This window comes from Uloborus diversus, chromosome 2 (assembly GCF_026930045.1).
Source record: "Uloborus diversus isolate 005 chromosome 2, Udiv.v.3.1, whole genome shotgun sequence".
Taxonomy (NCBI): domain Eukaryota; kingdom Metazoa; phylum Arthropoda; class Arachnida; order Araneae; family Uloboridae; genus Uloborus; species Uloborus diversus.
In genome coordinates this window covers 141,269,394-141,285,184 of record NC_072732.1, presented here as the reverse complement: position 1 = coordinate 141,285,184, position 15,791 = coordinate 141,269,394, and the positions used below count along the sequence as shown (strand labels likewise).

The 15,791-nt window shown below is 34.9% G+C and overlaps 1 protein-coding gene across 1 annotated transcript; it reads left to right on the top strand.

The window, feature by feature from the left end:
* The first annotated feature begins 4,919 nt into the window (after positions 1 to 4,919).
* Positions 4,920 to 15,785, top strand: LOC129216576 (heterogeneous nuclear ribonucleoprotein A1-like). Its single transcript, XM_054850791.1, has 3 exons — positions 4,920 to 5,010; positions 15,065 to 15,629; positions 15,686 to 15,785. Exons 1-3 carry the CDS (start codon positions 4,920 to 4,922, stop codon positions 15,783 to 15,785), a joined length of 756 nt encoding a protein of 251 aa, XP_054706766.1.
* Positions 15,786 to 15,791: the final 6 nt, after the last annotated feature.

The following is a 15,791-nucleotide window of genomic DNA, read 5'->3' as shown; positions in this document are numbered from 1 at the left end:
GAACCATTAAACCTTTTGAACTTCAGCCGTTTTTCCTCACCTTTATTTCAGCAAATGGAATCGTTTAATCGGCAGGCCAACGGAACTCAACTTGCCAGAGGTGGGCAGAAAATATGACATGTTTTATTTTTAATTAGTATCGCATCACATACAAAAAAATGTTGAAAATTTTTTTAGTCTAGATTCCTACATTTGAGTAAATATTTTTTACGCGAAAAGGTTTAATTTAATAATAGTCAATTTAATAATGACTCCAGTGATGTAAAGTTCGTTATTATTCTTTCCTTTTTTTTTTTTTTTTTTTTGAAAAACGAAATGGAAATCTCACGTAAGAATAGGAGGGAGGGGTTTGAAAAATCATTGAGGGGAGGGGGTCAAAAATTGCCAAAATCATCCTTACGTAAATAATGAATGACCCCTTATATTATCAGCAGTGGCACATAAAAATGATTTTTTCCCTGTTCTTTCTTCCAGTGGAAACCACTACCCTGGTTCCTGCTACTTTCGTTTCTCAAATATTCGTCACAGCAGACTACCACGACTGCAGCCACAACTACTACAACAAACCCACCAGGCACCACAGTAGCCACGACGATAGCACTAACAACATCCACCTCTCCATCATTCACAACAGAAGCCACCACATTAGCCACAGCAGAAAATGCGCAGCCAACAACCACCGTTGCCACCGAAAGCGCAACCATTGAAGCCACGACGGAAGGAGTATCCAGCAACGAAGCTCTTCGGGCGAGAGGATTGGGGAGGGGTTATCGCTTCGAATCTACCAGAACCAAGCCGAATGCAAACCAAGAAGTTTCTCCTCAAGTATGTACAAATTGAATTCCTATATTTTTGTTATTATGTTTTTAAAATTAAAGTTTCATTTTACACCGGTTTTTCCCATTCTCTCTATGAAGGACCTTGCAGGGGCGTACACAGACTAACATTTACAAGGGGAAGAGGTCGTGCCTAAAAATATATGCTTGGGTAAGACAATTTTCTGAAATTGTTTGAATGTAAATAGTCATCACCAAACCAGCCAGATAGCAGGCGTGCCCATTCCTCCCAAGAACAGTGGCACCCCCAAGAACTACTGAGGACCCCAACGACGAGAACCCGTGAAAGGGAAGTAAAGAATGCCCCTCCCCCTTGTGCCGTAGTTTGTGCCATGACTTCACTGTTAGGCACCCCAGCCTAGTAGGGCACAAACTTTACTGATCAAATTCATAGGAAACAAAAGGAAGCAGGGGTGCAGAAGGGGGGGGGGCACCCTCTCCTGAACCTTCGGTTTTAACACATTAACAAAATTAATAAGGTAATTCATACACAGGTAAGGACTTTTATGACATTCCTTCCTCTCCGGAAGGTCAATTGCAGACCGAGCTAGTGACAGGAAGTACTATTTCGAATGGCTGCTTCAAAAAACATTTTTAAAAAAATCTTTATACGATTACTACAATCACTGACATTTTATTCATGAAGTATTTGAACACAGTACATAATATTTCTTGTAATGGAGAAACTTTAAGCGAAGATTTCGACTAATGCCTTTTATAAATTATTTAAAGCTATTTTTGTGAATTCTCTGCAAAAATCTTACCCTGGGAATGTAATTTGGAAATGGGAAATACAATCATAAGCACGCATGGTGAAAAAGTGGAATGAAATTACGAGTGAGGCACAGCTTGTGCATACGTTATAGGAGCAAAGCACAGTGTCGGCATGCGTTATAACGAGGGCTGTGGAGTCGGAAGGAAAATGAGAAAATGAAAACGTCTGACTCCTTTGCCCTAAAATAAGTTCGACTCTGACTCCTCAAACACTGCCAGAGTTACGATCCTGGAGGGAAAATGACAGACTCCAACTCTTTGAATTTTAAACTTTTGACTCCTTTACACCAGAATCCTCCTGACTTCTATTCTTCGACTCCGACTCCACAGTACTAGTTATAGCGTTCAGATTATGCTTCGCTCGGTATTCCGATGCGTTGGCTCTGGAAGGACTTCTAGGTGCAGAGCAGTGAAAGTGCAAACATGGAAAAACTTTAGAACAGGAATTAAAATGGAGGGAGCAAGTCCAATCATTGGCTGAACAAAAGCTGACACAAAAACCCCAAATCAAGTGACTTAACAACGACGAATGGTTGGCACGTTTTGCGTGTAATAAGCGGAAGAAACCTGATTTCTTCCAATGCTTTGCTTTAAAATCTATCACGTGACTTGCGGTTTCGGTTTCATGAATGAAAGTCTTCCCTCCCTCCATTTTATCTTTTTTTAATGGAAAAAAATGTTTGTCAATCACGTGTGATGCGCGACAACCTTCCACAAAACAAAACGAGCCTTTGAGCCTCCATTACATTACATGTTGCGTAGCATTCTTTAAGAAGTTTAGCAATAGTCTGACAAAATTTTAACAACAATGTTACAATGTTACCCCAGGGTTCACCATACCCACCAAAATTTTAAGAATATTGAAAGGGTCGAGTTTCCACCCATAAAATGACCTTTATGTGTTACTTAGTCAGGCGCGGATTCAAAGAGTAGGGGGGGGGGAGATAAGGTGTCATGATCCTTCTAAGCTACCAAATACAGCTTAAAACTGTATGTTGGAGACTAATGCGTCAAAAATTTGCCCCAGCCTGTCTCCTATTTAAACTCTAAAATTGCCACCCCCCCCCCCCCCCCACCCCTTTTCCGATAATGACTACTTCCCAAACCAGAAGTTGGATCCGTCCTTGTACTTAGTCAACACATTTTTCTGAAAAACTTCAGTGTAACTAGTTAAACTATTTAGCTTAATCGCAAATTGAAGCAGAAAAATTGTTACAACAATTACCCTGATGTAATTGGCGGATTTTCCTCGAATAACTTTAGTTGAAATAAGCTATTCATTACCAACATGAAAATGGATTTATACATGTTACAAAAAAAGTTTTAAATAAAAACTTTTGTGACACAGAAAAAAATCTAAACATTCAAGTCCATGAAAGAAATACTAACCTTTTTATTTAAAACAACACAACTCTAAAAATTACGTTTTAATACAGGGAATTTACGATTGCAACGATTTAAAGATAACATAAATCCTTAATAAAAGATAATTTCATTTCTCATTATATCTGGTTAAAATTAGGTACCTTTGTAAAGTATTTTATAGAAATAGTTCTCACTGTATTTGATTTTTTTTTAAATTTTTTTTTACAATTCATATTGTAAATTTTATTTGGGAGAATTTTCTTTTTTGCTAGTCATTTGTATGGTTTATTTCTCCTACTTTTGTTTATTTACTTTATGAAAAGAAAAGGATCTGAATTTAAAACATCCCTGTTTAAAACAGTAACTGATAGAATGTACTGAAACATGATACTTAACAGTTTGAGAGAATTAATTGAATATCGTTTTTATGGGGAAGGCTTGCTCAATTCGAGGCTAACATCTTGTTAGTTACAACAGAGCCTGTAAGCAGTAAAATTGCTGCTAAGAGAAAAAACAAAATCTTTGCACATTTGTGCCAACCAAAAGTAAAATTTGCTGCAATTAGGACCAACGACAGGTCATGTCAGCCTAAATGGAAACAAAGAGCCCTATTCGGAATGGGAGTAGAGTACAATTTTTATAAGTTTTATGGAGGGAGGGGGCCCCGTGACTAATCTGACAAAGGGTCCGTCTAGGCTCGCGGCGGCTCTATTTGTATTCGCTAACTGTGCTTAGATTTCTTAACATAGAAATAATTGTAATAATTATAGTTATTATTTTAACTTTATACGTTGCTTTAAAATAAAACTAAAATGTTTCAAATAACTTATAAATTACGTGGATATACTGTAACAAAAACTTTGTATTTAAATATGAAGTATTGACTTTTTCCGTCACTTTAATCGATTAAATGCTACTAGAATTATTCGATTAAAAAAAAAAAAAAAAACTCAAAATGAGGAATTCCTTAGCGCCAAATTGTTTTTGTTAGCAAGGTTGACTTATGTATTCAGTTGCACAAAACTTTTCGAGTCTTTAACTCCTGTTCACAACTGAAAAATCGGGTTGTAGTTATTAGACGTTCATACAATGTAAATATTGTGTTATTCTGTTCGTGATTAGATATGATACAGTCTAGTTCTCGTGTTTCTTAACTTTCAACAACTATTATACCTTAATTATATGAATTTTACACTGTAACAAATGCAACAATATTTCTAAACAATATATTTTATTTATTATCGTTAAATTCGTATTCATAATTTATAACTTTCACTTAACCGAAAAAATTGGATGAGATGGACAAAATGAAATTTTACTTGGGACAATTTTTTTCAAGGTGGAAAAAAAAAACGGGGAACCCTGTGCTAGAGCTCTCCATGAATGATGTCGGATTTTTTTTTTCAGCATTTTTAACCCCCAAACGTTCTTTGTCACAATTCCTCTTAGCCCCTCATCCCCCTCCCCTCGTCACGCCATTTTCCATAAGTACAATCTCATTTAAAAATGCATTGTACCACACTTCTTGTTATCCTCTGACTCCTCCTTGTCCCAAACTGTCATAATTTCACGAAATCAATCTCCCTTTAAGCATGACACAATTAGTGGACAACCCCTAAGCTAACAACAAGTTGACTTCTTAAATTATTTTTGTACTCATTTCCTTCATGTTTGTATTTAGATGTTTAAGGATAACATTTTCTTTATTTTCTTTTTTGTTTGCTTTTCTCTTCCTTTTTCCATTTTCTCTCTCCCCCCCCCCTTTTTTTTCTTAACTATTGCGTAAATTAGAAAATAAATTTTCCACTAAGTTTATTTGCTCTCTAATCTGTTACTAATTTTTACAAAAGGCGTTCGCCAATCTCTTTTGAATTTTAGAAGGGGTCACAAGGAAAATAGGGTTGAGAAACACTACATTAGGTAATGTGAAGAGTGTTAGACAACATGTCAGAACAGCCAGAGGCTCCTACTGAACTAGCTGGAATCAGAGGCAGGAACATTCTGATTTTGACGCTACCATTAGTCCAAGAGTCAAGTTTTTAGATTTTAATAGATTGTTATTTAAAACAATCTATCTGGAAACTATTTTCTGTACTCCAGCTCGAAACATTAGGTTTTTCTATAAGGCGTTATTGGTATCTTTTAAAATTTGATTCTTCCTCCGTCTTGAAATGGGACATCCTTTGTGGACAGCCCTAAGCTAACAACTAGTTGACATGTTAACTTGACTAGTTGAATAAGAAATGAATGAAATGTGAAGACAAATTAATTCACTTTTCCTCGATATTGTAAGCAAATAATTTAGTTTATGGAAACTTTTTCTTAGCAAAATTCATACGCTGAAATAGCCTTTTTGAAATAGTGTCATCTAATGTTGAGAATAAAAATCAATGGAGACAGATGTTTGTTAATTGCGCAATTCTACTGGTAATTGAATGATATTTTTAAAGCATACCAGCATTTCGTAACATTCAACGCAAAATCTACACTATACAGAAGAACCTTTTCCCTAGAGTATTGCAGTTATTAAGCTAAATTGAACAGTATAATTGAATGACAAAAATATTTTCAACATTTTCTTAAAATCATATCGAAAATGTATTTGGAAATTCAAGTATACCATTAAATTCAGCGAAAAAATATAATAATTTAAGGGAAAAGTTCTTCTGTACAATGTATATTTTGCACTGAATGTTACAAAATACTTTCTGTTTTGCTATGAAAATGTCAGTCAGTAACCTGTAGAATCGCCCAATTGCATATTTCAGAACAATTAGCAATATGCAACCTCATAATGTATCTTTAAACAAGCGATTACGTGAAGGAAAAGGTTTTCATCGTCAAAAATTGGTAAAAAAAACTTCCCGGAAAATCAAGCTGATTCTCGTATCGGTCGATCTTCTTCCGATGTCGTTTTCGACCTGTCACCGTGGATCTGATTGACTAACCAGATAACCAATTCGTCCCATGACCGAAAAAAAAAAACCGATAGCCAAGTTAAATCCGGAACAAACGCGCATTGGGCCGAATGCCATCCAAAGACATAACGACAGTAACACTCTAGGAAATAAACTGAAGTTGTTCAGGAGACGAGGTTCTACTCACTGCGCGCCCTGCCAATTTATAATTTGACTATTAAGGTATATTTTAGGCCCCATACTAAGAGGTAGGGAATGATGGAGAAAGTCAGAGTAATTTCAGAGTTTCAACGCCCACGCCATGTGTCCGTACGTAAGTAGTTGTACGTAATTCCAAGTATCCATCGTACTAAAATGCAGAGGGTAGTGTCGGAGTGCGGAAGCCCTGTGCTCATCAGAAATGGTTTTAATATATAAATAAGCTGTTTTTCTTTACATTTTTTTGTTAAAAAAAAGGTTTTTATTTCGTCTTATATGAAAAAAAAAAGTTAAAGTTTTTTATCAAACGCACCCACCAGAGCTACTCGTACCATCTCTTGCCCCAAAGCAAAGGAGAGATTCCACTATTATTTGTACTGGTTAACTCCAAAATTCGAATTTTTGCACTTACATTCCTTTGCTTCTCACTGCTTCATATGTAGATTCATCTATTTATCTTATTTTACTTCTTAACTCTTTAAGTTTAACTTTCTGCCCGTTTTCTAAGGCATTACTTCATTGATGAAAGCATAATTTATTTAATTTTTGGGGGGCGTTTTTTTTTATTTATTTATTTATTTTTTTATTTACACATAGTTTTAGCAGGGCAACAATCATGTTAAAAAATATAACTGAAATTTTTCAATAAAATAACTCAAAAATGGGTCTAAAATAATCCATGTGTGTTCGGTGTGGCGTAAGAGTGCAGACGACAGAGTGATTAAGGGAGTTGATCCACAACCCTTTGTGATGCTAACCCAGAGCTTAAACCGCTGAGCCAAGAGTACTTGAAAGCTCGGGGGTGAAGTTGGATTATGTGCTCTCTGATGTACGCCACATTCGGTAATTGACATAAATCAGACAGGCATTTCAAAAAATATCTTCCATTTATCATAATGAAAAGCTGAGTTCGGTATCCATACACCTTTTTTCCCAGCCCATATCTGCTGCGATTTAAAACCACCAATCATAACAAAGTTGTTTCTTTCAAAGTTTTTTCTTCTGTGCGTCGATATAGAACCACTAATTAAAGTGAATTGCAGTACTCAACAGGATATATTAGTAAATTACCTGTTGCATTCTGCATGTCCACATTCCTTTATATGCAGATACCAAACACTTTTAAGTTGATTATATTTGCAGGGAAACGAAGGGGAAACCAGGGAAAGAAACGAAGAAAAAAAGATTGCTTGGAAGTTTGGCCGCGGCGGCAACAATCAGGAAGGTTGGGCAGTGCGACCTGCTCCGAATTTTCCTCTTTGGAAGCAACAGGCAGCTGGTCCAACAAGCACTGGTCCGCAATCTGAACAGCAGCAAAGCAGTGGCGAGGCAAACAAACCAAATGACGACCAGGCATACATAGTTTGGAATGTTGGGCAAGGAAATTCTGCTAATGGATGGAATTTAGGTAAGTTCGTATGAAAAGAAAAATTAAGGTTATACATGCACATACATTCCAGTCATATTAAAGTTACTAGAGCGCCCATATAGGGGGCAAGTGGGGCTCAAGCACCCTCCCCCCCCCCCCTTAGAAATTAGAACTTCCTTGCTTTTAGTACTTTTTTCTTTGCAAAAATGTAAAAACATCTCTTCTCCAGCCATTATTGAATAATTTATTAAAAATGTCAAACTTTAATAACTCTAATCTGTACTGAAATCGGTTTCTACGGGAAAAATATCCTGCTAAACCATGGAGAAAATATCTGAGCCCCCCCCCCCCCCTTAAAATTTTGCATATGGGCGTCCATGTAACGTTACCATCACGTAGTGAAAACATTAATATGAGACGATATATGAAATCTTTTGCTCAACAGTTCTAATTTTGCTTCTTTTTTTTTGTATTCTATACTGTTGTATTACTTATCTTTTTGCCCTATGTGATACTCTGATGTTTTTTTCAAAAAAATCAAAAAAAAAAAAAAAAAATTCAAAAATAAATATTCAACTAATCGAATCAAAAACACGCAATGGCTAATCCTCATATATACAATAGCCAATTCACTGATCTAGTAACACTCTTGACGTCAGCAACAATTAAAATCGCGCCATAGCATGCGTGACGGCATTATTTCATTATTGAAGCACGAAAATTCAGTACGTTATTCATAATTTGATACCAATTTTTGGCATGAAGGGAAACGCTTTGTTTTGACAAGGCTGAACTGGATCCGGTAACTTAACTGTTTTGCTGGTAAGACTAATTTAAGGAGAATGAAGAAACGAAAAAGTGGTCAACAATTAACGCTAGCCACTGCAATTTAGGGTTAATCCACTGGAGTTGAGGTTAAAATTTCAATTATCAAATAATCACCAAATAGGCAACTGCTTCGTTCAAATTTGGAAGCAATTTTCACCCGTCATACCTTGACGTGCGGTTTTCTAGTTTTTTATAATAAGTAGTGTGGATAACAGTTCTTTTTTCTCGAATTCATCTCAAATCTTTTTATATGTTGTGTAAACAATTAAAAGTTAAATTTTTATTCTTTAGCCTAATCTTGAAATATTCTAAGCAGTTAAAAGCTGTAGCAAAATTACTCAAAAAATTAAACCAAGTTGATGAGACATCCTCGCGAACATCTTTTGAAACGAAAAAGAAAGAAAGAAAAGGGGAGAAAAGAAGTTTGTAATTCATTTTTTATTCACATAAAAAAAGTTACAATGGGGTCGTTTCCAAAATTTTAAAAGCATTTTTTTCTGAAAGAGCATGCTTAAAAACATAGGATCTGGCCATTTTTTAAATAATTTGTCTGAATTAAATATTCAAAAAAAAAAAAAAAAAAAACTTTAATCGGTATGCTTTCATTGTTTAAACTTCTGCCGAAGACATCACAAATGATGAAATGCCATTGACTGTTGCAATTCACAGACCACAATATTTAATTCGCATCTTGATTATCATAACGTGGAAACGAGGTAGACAGATGGGCCTAAGTACATCATATATGACGTCATAAAGACCACGCCTTATTTTCAAAATCGGACAGTTAAAAAAAATAATCAAAAATTAAGCGTTGGGAAAATGAATGTTTTTTTCTCGATCCATGTTTTTTTGAGCAATCACGATTGCTTATTGTTCTCATTTGACTGTTTTTGGCGTGCTATCATTTTATTTCCCACCGGCGCGGCGCCACACTCTGCCAGCACCACCCGTCGGCCGGCCTCACGATGCTGCTCCTCTAGCGAAACCCGTCTCCAGCTTGCGTCCATATCCTACACACACACGCATACATACATACACGCATCTACACACACCTACACATACACACACAGACCCCTACACACAAACACATACACACACAAAGACATACAGACACCTACACATACACACAACTACCCACACATTCATGCCTGCACACAGACACAAATACATATACTTACACACACATACACATACCCCGCCCCCATACACACAAACACTCATACACACAACTACCCACACACTCATGCCTGCACACAGACAAAAACACACATGCCTACACACATACACATACCCCCCCCCCCCACACACACTCGTGATTGCGAAAAACATAATTTGAATTCAAGATGACAAAATTCAAATTATTTATTTATTTATTTTTTTTTTTTTTTTTTTTTTTTTTTTTTTTTTTTTTTGCTTATCAATTTCATTGACTAAAAATAGTACTTCTGACTGAAGGAAAAGACCACATTCCAGATGCACTGCTTACTTCGAATGAAAATATAAAAAAAAAAAATCACCGAAGATCACGGAAATGAATAAACAGGACTTAATTTTTAAAACCCGCCAGTGTTTTTTTTTTTTTTTTCCAAATCCATTCAAAATCATAAGTGTTAAATCACTACACTTTTCGGAAATGTTCATAAAACATGAAGTTAAACTATCAGAACCATTTCACTTCCCGAATCGAATTTTATTCGCTTCACTGATTTTAATTCATCTTTTCACTTTCTTCTTTTTCTCCTCTAGCCATTTTATGTCCGTAACTCTTTCACGACGTTGTCGATCGTAACTAATCTTTTAGAACGTGTTTTTATTTTTGTTCTCTTATAAACTAACACTCCAAAAAATTGCATTTCTCAACCTTTTTTGATTCGCGGACGAGATGTGAAAACATTTAGCGGACCGGTGCATTTTTTTTTTTTTACATTTTTTTCTTTTTTTTACTGAGTAAAAAAATTGTTATATAAGTACAAGATTTTTGTCATGAGTTATTTAGAATAATACTTAAATGCAATTATAAGTAATTATTGTACTTCCACAGTAAATAACGAAAAATAATCACAAAACATCATTAAACGCATCGCATATAGTACCACTATTATTAGTATCATTATTATCAACATTATTATTATTAGTTATAACTATTATTATGAGTACTATTGTAAATATTATTATTATAACTATTTTTATTATAACTATTTTTATTATAACTATTTTTATTATAACTATTTTTATTATAACTATTACTATTATTACTTTTATAATTATTATTATTATTGTTACTATTATAACTATTATAATTAGTATTATAACTATTATAATTATTATTATTATCGTTATCATTATTATAACTATTATAATTATTATTACTATTATAATTATTATTGCTGTTATAATAATTATTATTATTACTATTATAATTATTATTATCATCACTATTACTATTATTGTCATCATCACTATTATAATTATGATTATCATTATTATTTCGTTATTGTTTTATTTATTTCTTTAACAAGTCATTTTTTAACGTGAAAATCTCCGAGGATCGCTCAGATTTTTCCACGGACTGGTGCTGCAACAGCAAGTGTTAGAAATTACGTTTCATTTGTAAAAAATGGAGCACGGATGAACTAGACCAACCAACTCTTCCATTTTATTGATAATAGAAGCCTGGCAATCTATAATTAGGCAAAATGATAACACTTGGCTTTTGTCGGATGTCTTTTCATTAATAAGCTCATTACTTTTTGCATTGAAAAAGGCGTTCCCAGTAACGCCGAAACAAGTGTCTGCAGTAATCTGCAATTTGTGCTTTTTTGACTTTGTTATTTCTTACTTTACTATTCAGCACAAAGGTATTTATTTATCTTATTTGTCGTTCATAGTTTGTCGTGATAGGCATTGATATTTTTTCATTCTAGTAAAGCAATCATTAAGCTACGTATTAAACACAATGATTACACAAAAGCCCTCCGATAAATAAGATTCAATAGGAACATTGAAATAAAAGAAACAATATGCATCGATATGAATATTTTGATACTTAACAGGAAATTCCATCCAGAGCTAAACGAGCCCACTTTCCCATGTACCAACACTTTCCAGAATTCGATCAATATACGCTTAGTTATCTAAAGTTGAAAATTATGCCTAATATACCTTTCTAAGATTTAAAGCTAAATGCGAAAAACAAAATATATACCTCCTCATGTGATAAAATAAAAGCGTAAAAAATAAATGTAAGAGCAAATAAGGTAGGAGCACCTTTTAAACAACGCAGTTAATATATTTCATAAATAAAAATACATTTTAATCTCCTTAAAAAATATTAAAAATCAAAATTCATCACTATAAAGAGATTTTATCAACAAAAAAAAATAGTTTTTAGCCCTTTTTTTGGGTAAAAATAAAACGGCTCGCATTTTATTTTCTTCCCTTCGCAAAAAATTAAATAAATAATTATAGTACTTCAGAAATTAAATAACTAAACAACAGAAAGTCAGCTTAAATAAATAATTTTCCTCAAAACTAAATTCATGTGCACAGCTTTCTTTCTGGTAAAAATAAAGCACTCCGATTTTCCTTTTATTTCCCGTTGCCAAAAATAATATGAATAAATTAAAACTATTATGAGGAAAATCAAAAGCAAATCATCTCAACAATTATTAGGACTGAGTCGAAGTCGGATTGAGTTTGGGGTTAAGGAGTTGGAGTCAGGAGCCGATGCTTTTAATATTCCAAGAGTCGGAGTCGGTCATTTTCCCTCCGCGACTGCAGTTCTGCCATGGTTGCGGAGTCAGAGTTGGAGTCGTGGAGTCAGGGACGGACTGATTTTGGGGTACGGGGATCGATGACTCAAAAATTATGCGAGTAGGGTATTTTCCGTCCGATTCAACAGTCCTGGTAAAAACATTAACGCTTTGAATTCATTTCATTTTGATTCAGTCATATTAACGTCTGACATGAGTCAATGTTAAGCCCGCGAAATACGGTTCTTCAATTTTTATTGTTTTTTCGCATTTCTTGAAACCGAAATTTGAGAAGTTTCGCAATTCACGATGAAAAATTCACTATTTGCACAAATTTTCGTACCAAAAAATAGTTCTTAATGCTTTCGGTTTCTTAGAAAAAAGTGTTTGGAAACCTAATGTGCAAAATTTTTGAATTTTTCAAAAATACCTTAAAGTAGTGAAATTAAAAAATTAATCAAGAGCTTTTTGAAACAAAGTTTGTCTGAAGTAAATCCGTATAAGTTTTTTTGAACTGTTCAAAAAGGGGCGAAAAAATGTTCAAAATAAAACGTGAAATATGTAAATAACTTGACCGTGCTAGATCTTTTAAACAAATAAAGTTTGTTAGAATCAGACAATTTACTCAAAAGTTAATGAGGAGGGGGGGAGACAGATAGATCGACATACACAGAGTTTCCTATCTCAACACCCTACTTTTAAATTTTTTAATATTGGTTGAATTATCTTATTATTCTTTTTACAGATATTTTAAAGATGCAATAAGCAGTCACGTCCCTAGCACGGGTGACACCCGGGGCGGTAATTGATCTTATTTGTTTTCGTGCGATTATTTGACTTTTTTTAAAAAAAATCTCTGCTGCTTTCGAACGTTTTAAGAAGCTGTTTTTATTTCCTTCCTATTCTTTTTTTTATGTTATGAAAACATTGCTCATCAGCAATCTTTTTTTTATGTTATCAAATCATATTACGTTAAGGTTGCATCTATTTGAAAACGACTGTTCAAAAAAAAAAAAAAAACATTATTATGCATAAATTTTGTTCACGGTTTTTTTTCTCTTCCTTTTCGACGTAAGTTGGATTTTCACGAGTAAATTTTATTGCTATTTTGGTTTTAATTTCACAGATATAGATTTCCTCAAGTTATTCGCTTCTGTGATCAAGGAAACGCGTTCTTTTCGGAAGAAGCCTTTGATTTCGTAATTTGTTGTGCCTTTCTCTTACTTCAAATGACATATGAGGCCGAAAACTAATACTGTTATGCATAAATGCTCAATAATCAGTCATTTATTATTTATTCTGGCATTACTTATTTCACAAATCATTTTTTAAAATTCTAGTATTACTTTTTACCTGACTGCGCGTACGCGACGCAAAGGAGGGTAATGTGTTTATGAGTCTCTACACGTATGTTTGTTCCTATGTGGCGTTGTAGAGACTAAACACCTTGGCCAATTTTGATAATTCTTATGTCAATCGATTTGTCTCAACCTTGGGAGTGTCACTTTACACATGACGGTAATCGTAATTCACCATATCAACAACCAGCCAATATTGTTAGTTCGGGATCGTGACGCGCGCTACCTGCGTGCGACACTACGTGCTACAAATGCAGGTAGCGTTTTCACTGCCTGAATTTTTTGTTTACAAAGTCCAATAATTCGATTTTCATCTCTTAACATGTTCCCTTTGTTTTTGTCGTGATTCAAGGAGACTGAGTTTCGCAACGTGTACTTTCTTGGCGGGCTTTTTTAGTATTGCGAGAAAGATTCGATTAACGTTGTTTCTCCGCTCGCGTCATCATGAGTAGTTATACAAAGTGTTTATATAGCTGTGATTGACTTAAGTTCGCGCATTTTTGCTAAAGGTCAAGCATATGTAGCTTTAAGCCGCGTTAGGTCCCTAGAGGGACTAATAATCAGTAGTTTAGACCACGTGAGTTTTTTAATAACCCTCAAGATCTCCCTCAATGAAATGACAAGATTGCGAAATTTACCGTCTTATAATCATAATAACTAAATCAATGAAAATTAACTAAAAAGTGTAAAATAAAAAATAATTAAATGAAAACAAAAAATCCCGACTGCGTAGAAACCAAAAAAAAAAAAAAACTAAAAAGAAAAAACATATAAAGCCCAGTAGTTTAGAATTTTATTAAGTATTACTGAATAATTACTCCAATGAAATAGTTTTATAATCGATACACACGAAACAAATCATAAATTCAAAAGCAGAATAGAAGAGTCAACGGTCGGGGCCCATTCAAATTTTATGAGGTTCCTTGATTTAAAAAAGAATGGGCCCCGACTGTTGATCCTTCTGATCTGCTTTTGAATTTATGATTTGTCTTATGTGTGTATCGATTAAAAAACTATTTCAATGCTGTTGTTATTCAGTAGTACTTAATAACATTCTTAACTACTGGGCTTAATTTTTTTTTTTTTAGTTTTTTTTTTTTTTTTTTGGTTTTAAAGCAGTCGGGTTTTTCTGTTTTTATTCAATTATTATTTTTATTATAATTTTACTATATTTATATGAAAAGAGTACATTTTCTTAAAACTATACTGTTAAGAGTGCTGAATTGTACTTGCTGTATTTGTAGAAAATTAAATTATTTCAGACCAAAACAAAAACTACATCCAGCAACAAAAAGGATTTTATATCAACTACTAGTAGATAAAATAACAGTCAATAAATTCAAACATTTTTTTTTTGTCATTTTTGTTTCATATCCTCATTATTTGAACATTCAGCCGAACTTTGACGGCTTATTCAAATTGTGAAGCCGCAACAAGATCTATGTTCCCACACTTTAAAACATTGTGGCAGCAGAGGCCACTTTCCGGAGGCTCATGACTCCCCAATTTCGTCATTTTTTCCTGTGGTCACCTGCAGTTCTGTGACCCCGGTTGAGAAATTCTTTCAGATGCTTAGAAGAAAAAAGCTAATCTGTGGAAGCTACAAAATTCAGCGAAATCACTTAATTCGATAAATGTAAATTTAATAACATTTGTTTTACAGGGGGAGCTGCAGATCCATGGAGCACCGGTGGAGTTGCACCTCAAAACAGTTGGGCCCCTAACGATGCTACAGCTGGAGCGAACCCCTCAGCTGGAGGATGGAACGTTGCGGGATGGAGTGACGATCAATCATCTAGTGATGAAGAGACGCAAGACGGATGGACCGAAGACGAAAATCCACCCAATAATAATAATAATAATGCAGCGGGCGGATGGGTTAATGGTGCGGCAGGAAGCTGGAATGGACCACCTGGTGCTGCACAAGCAAATAATGTAGGATGGAATCAAAATGCAGGAAATGCTGCTGGATGGGTAAATGGACCTGCACAGGTTGCAGCAGTTCCTGTTGTAAGTAATGGCCCGCCTCCACAAAATGGATGGGCACCAAATGTTGCATCGGGTGGATGGAATGCTGCACCTGCCCAAGGTGCAAACAATAATAATGCTGGAGGGTGGCAAGCTCCCCAACAAGGCGGTGGTGGTGGCTGGGCACCGCAACAAGCAGGGGGACAACCGGCACCAGGTGGATGGAATGCAAATAATGCTCAAACCTGGGCTGCTACTCCGTCAGGAGCGCAAAATGGGGGGTGGAACAATGCAGCTCCCGCAACTAATGGAGGAGGGGGTGGAAGTTGGAATGCCGGGCCAGCAACCGGTGCCGGATGGAACGATGGGGGAGGTACAAGCTGGCAAGATGCAGGACTGTCTTGGAAGGTTTATAACGAAGA

Coding starts and splice junctions, on each gene's coding strand:
- LOC129216576 (XM_054850791.1), top strand. CDS start 4,920: ATGTCAGAACAGCCAGAGGCTCCTACTGAACTAGCTGGAATCAGAGGC. Junction 5,011..15,064: donor ACCATTAGTCCAAGAGTCAA/GTTTTTAGATTT, acceptor TTTGTTTTACAG/GGGGAGCTGCAGATCCATGG. Junction 15,630..15,685: donor CAAACCTGGGCTGCTACTCC/GTCAGGAGCGCA, acceptor CTAATGGAGGAG/GGGGTGGAAGTTGGAATGCC.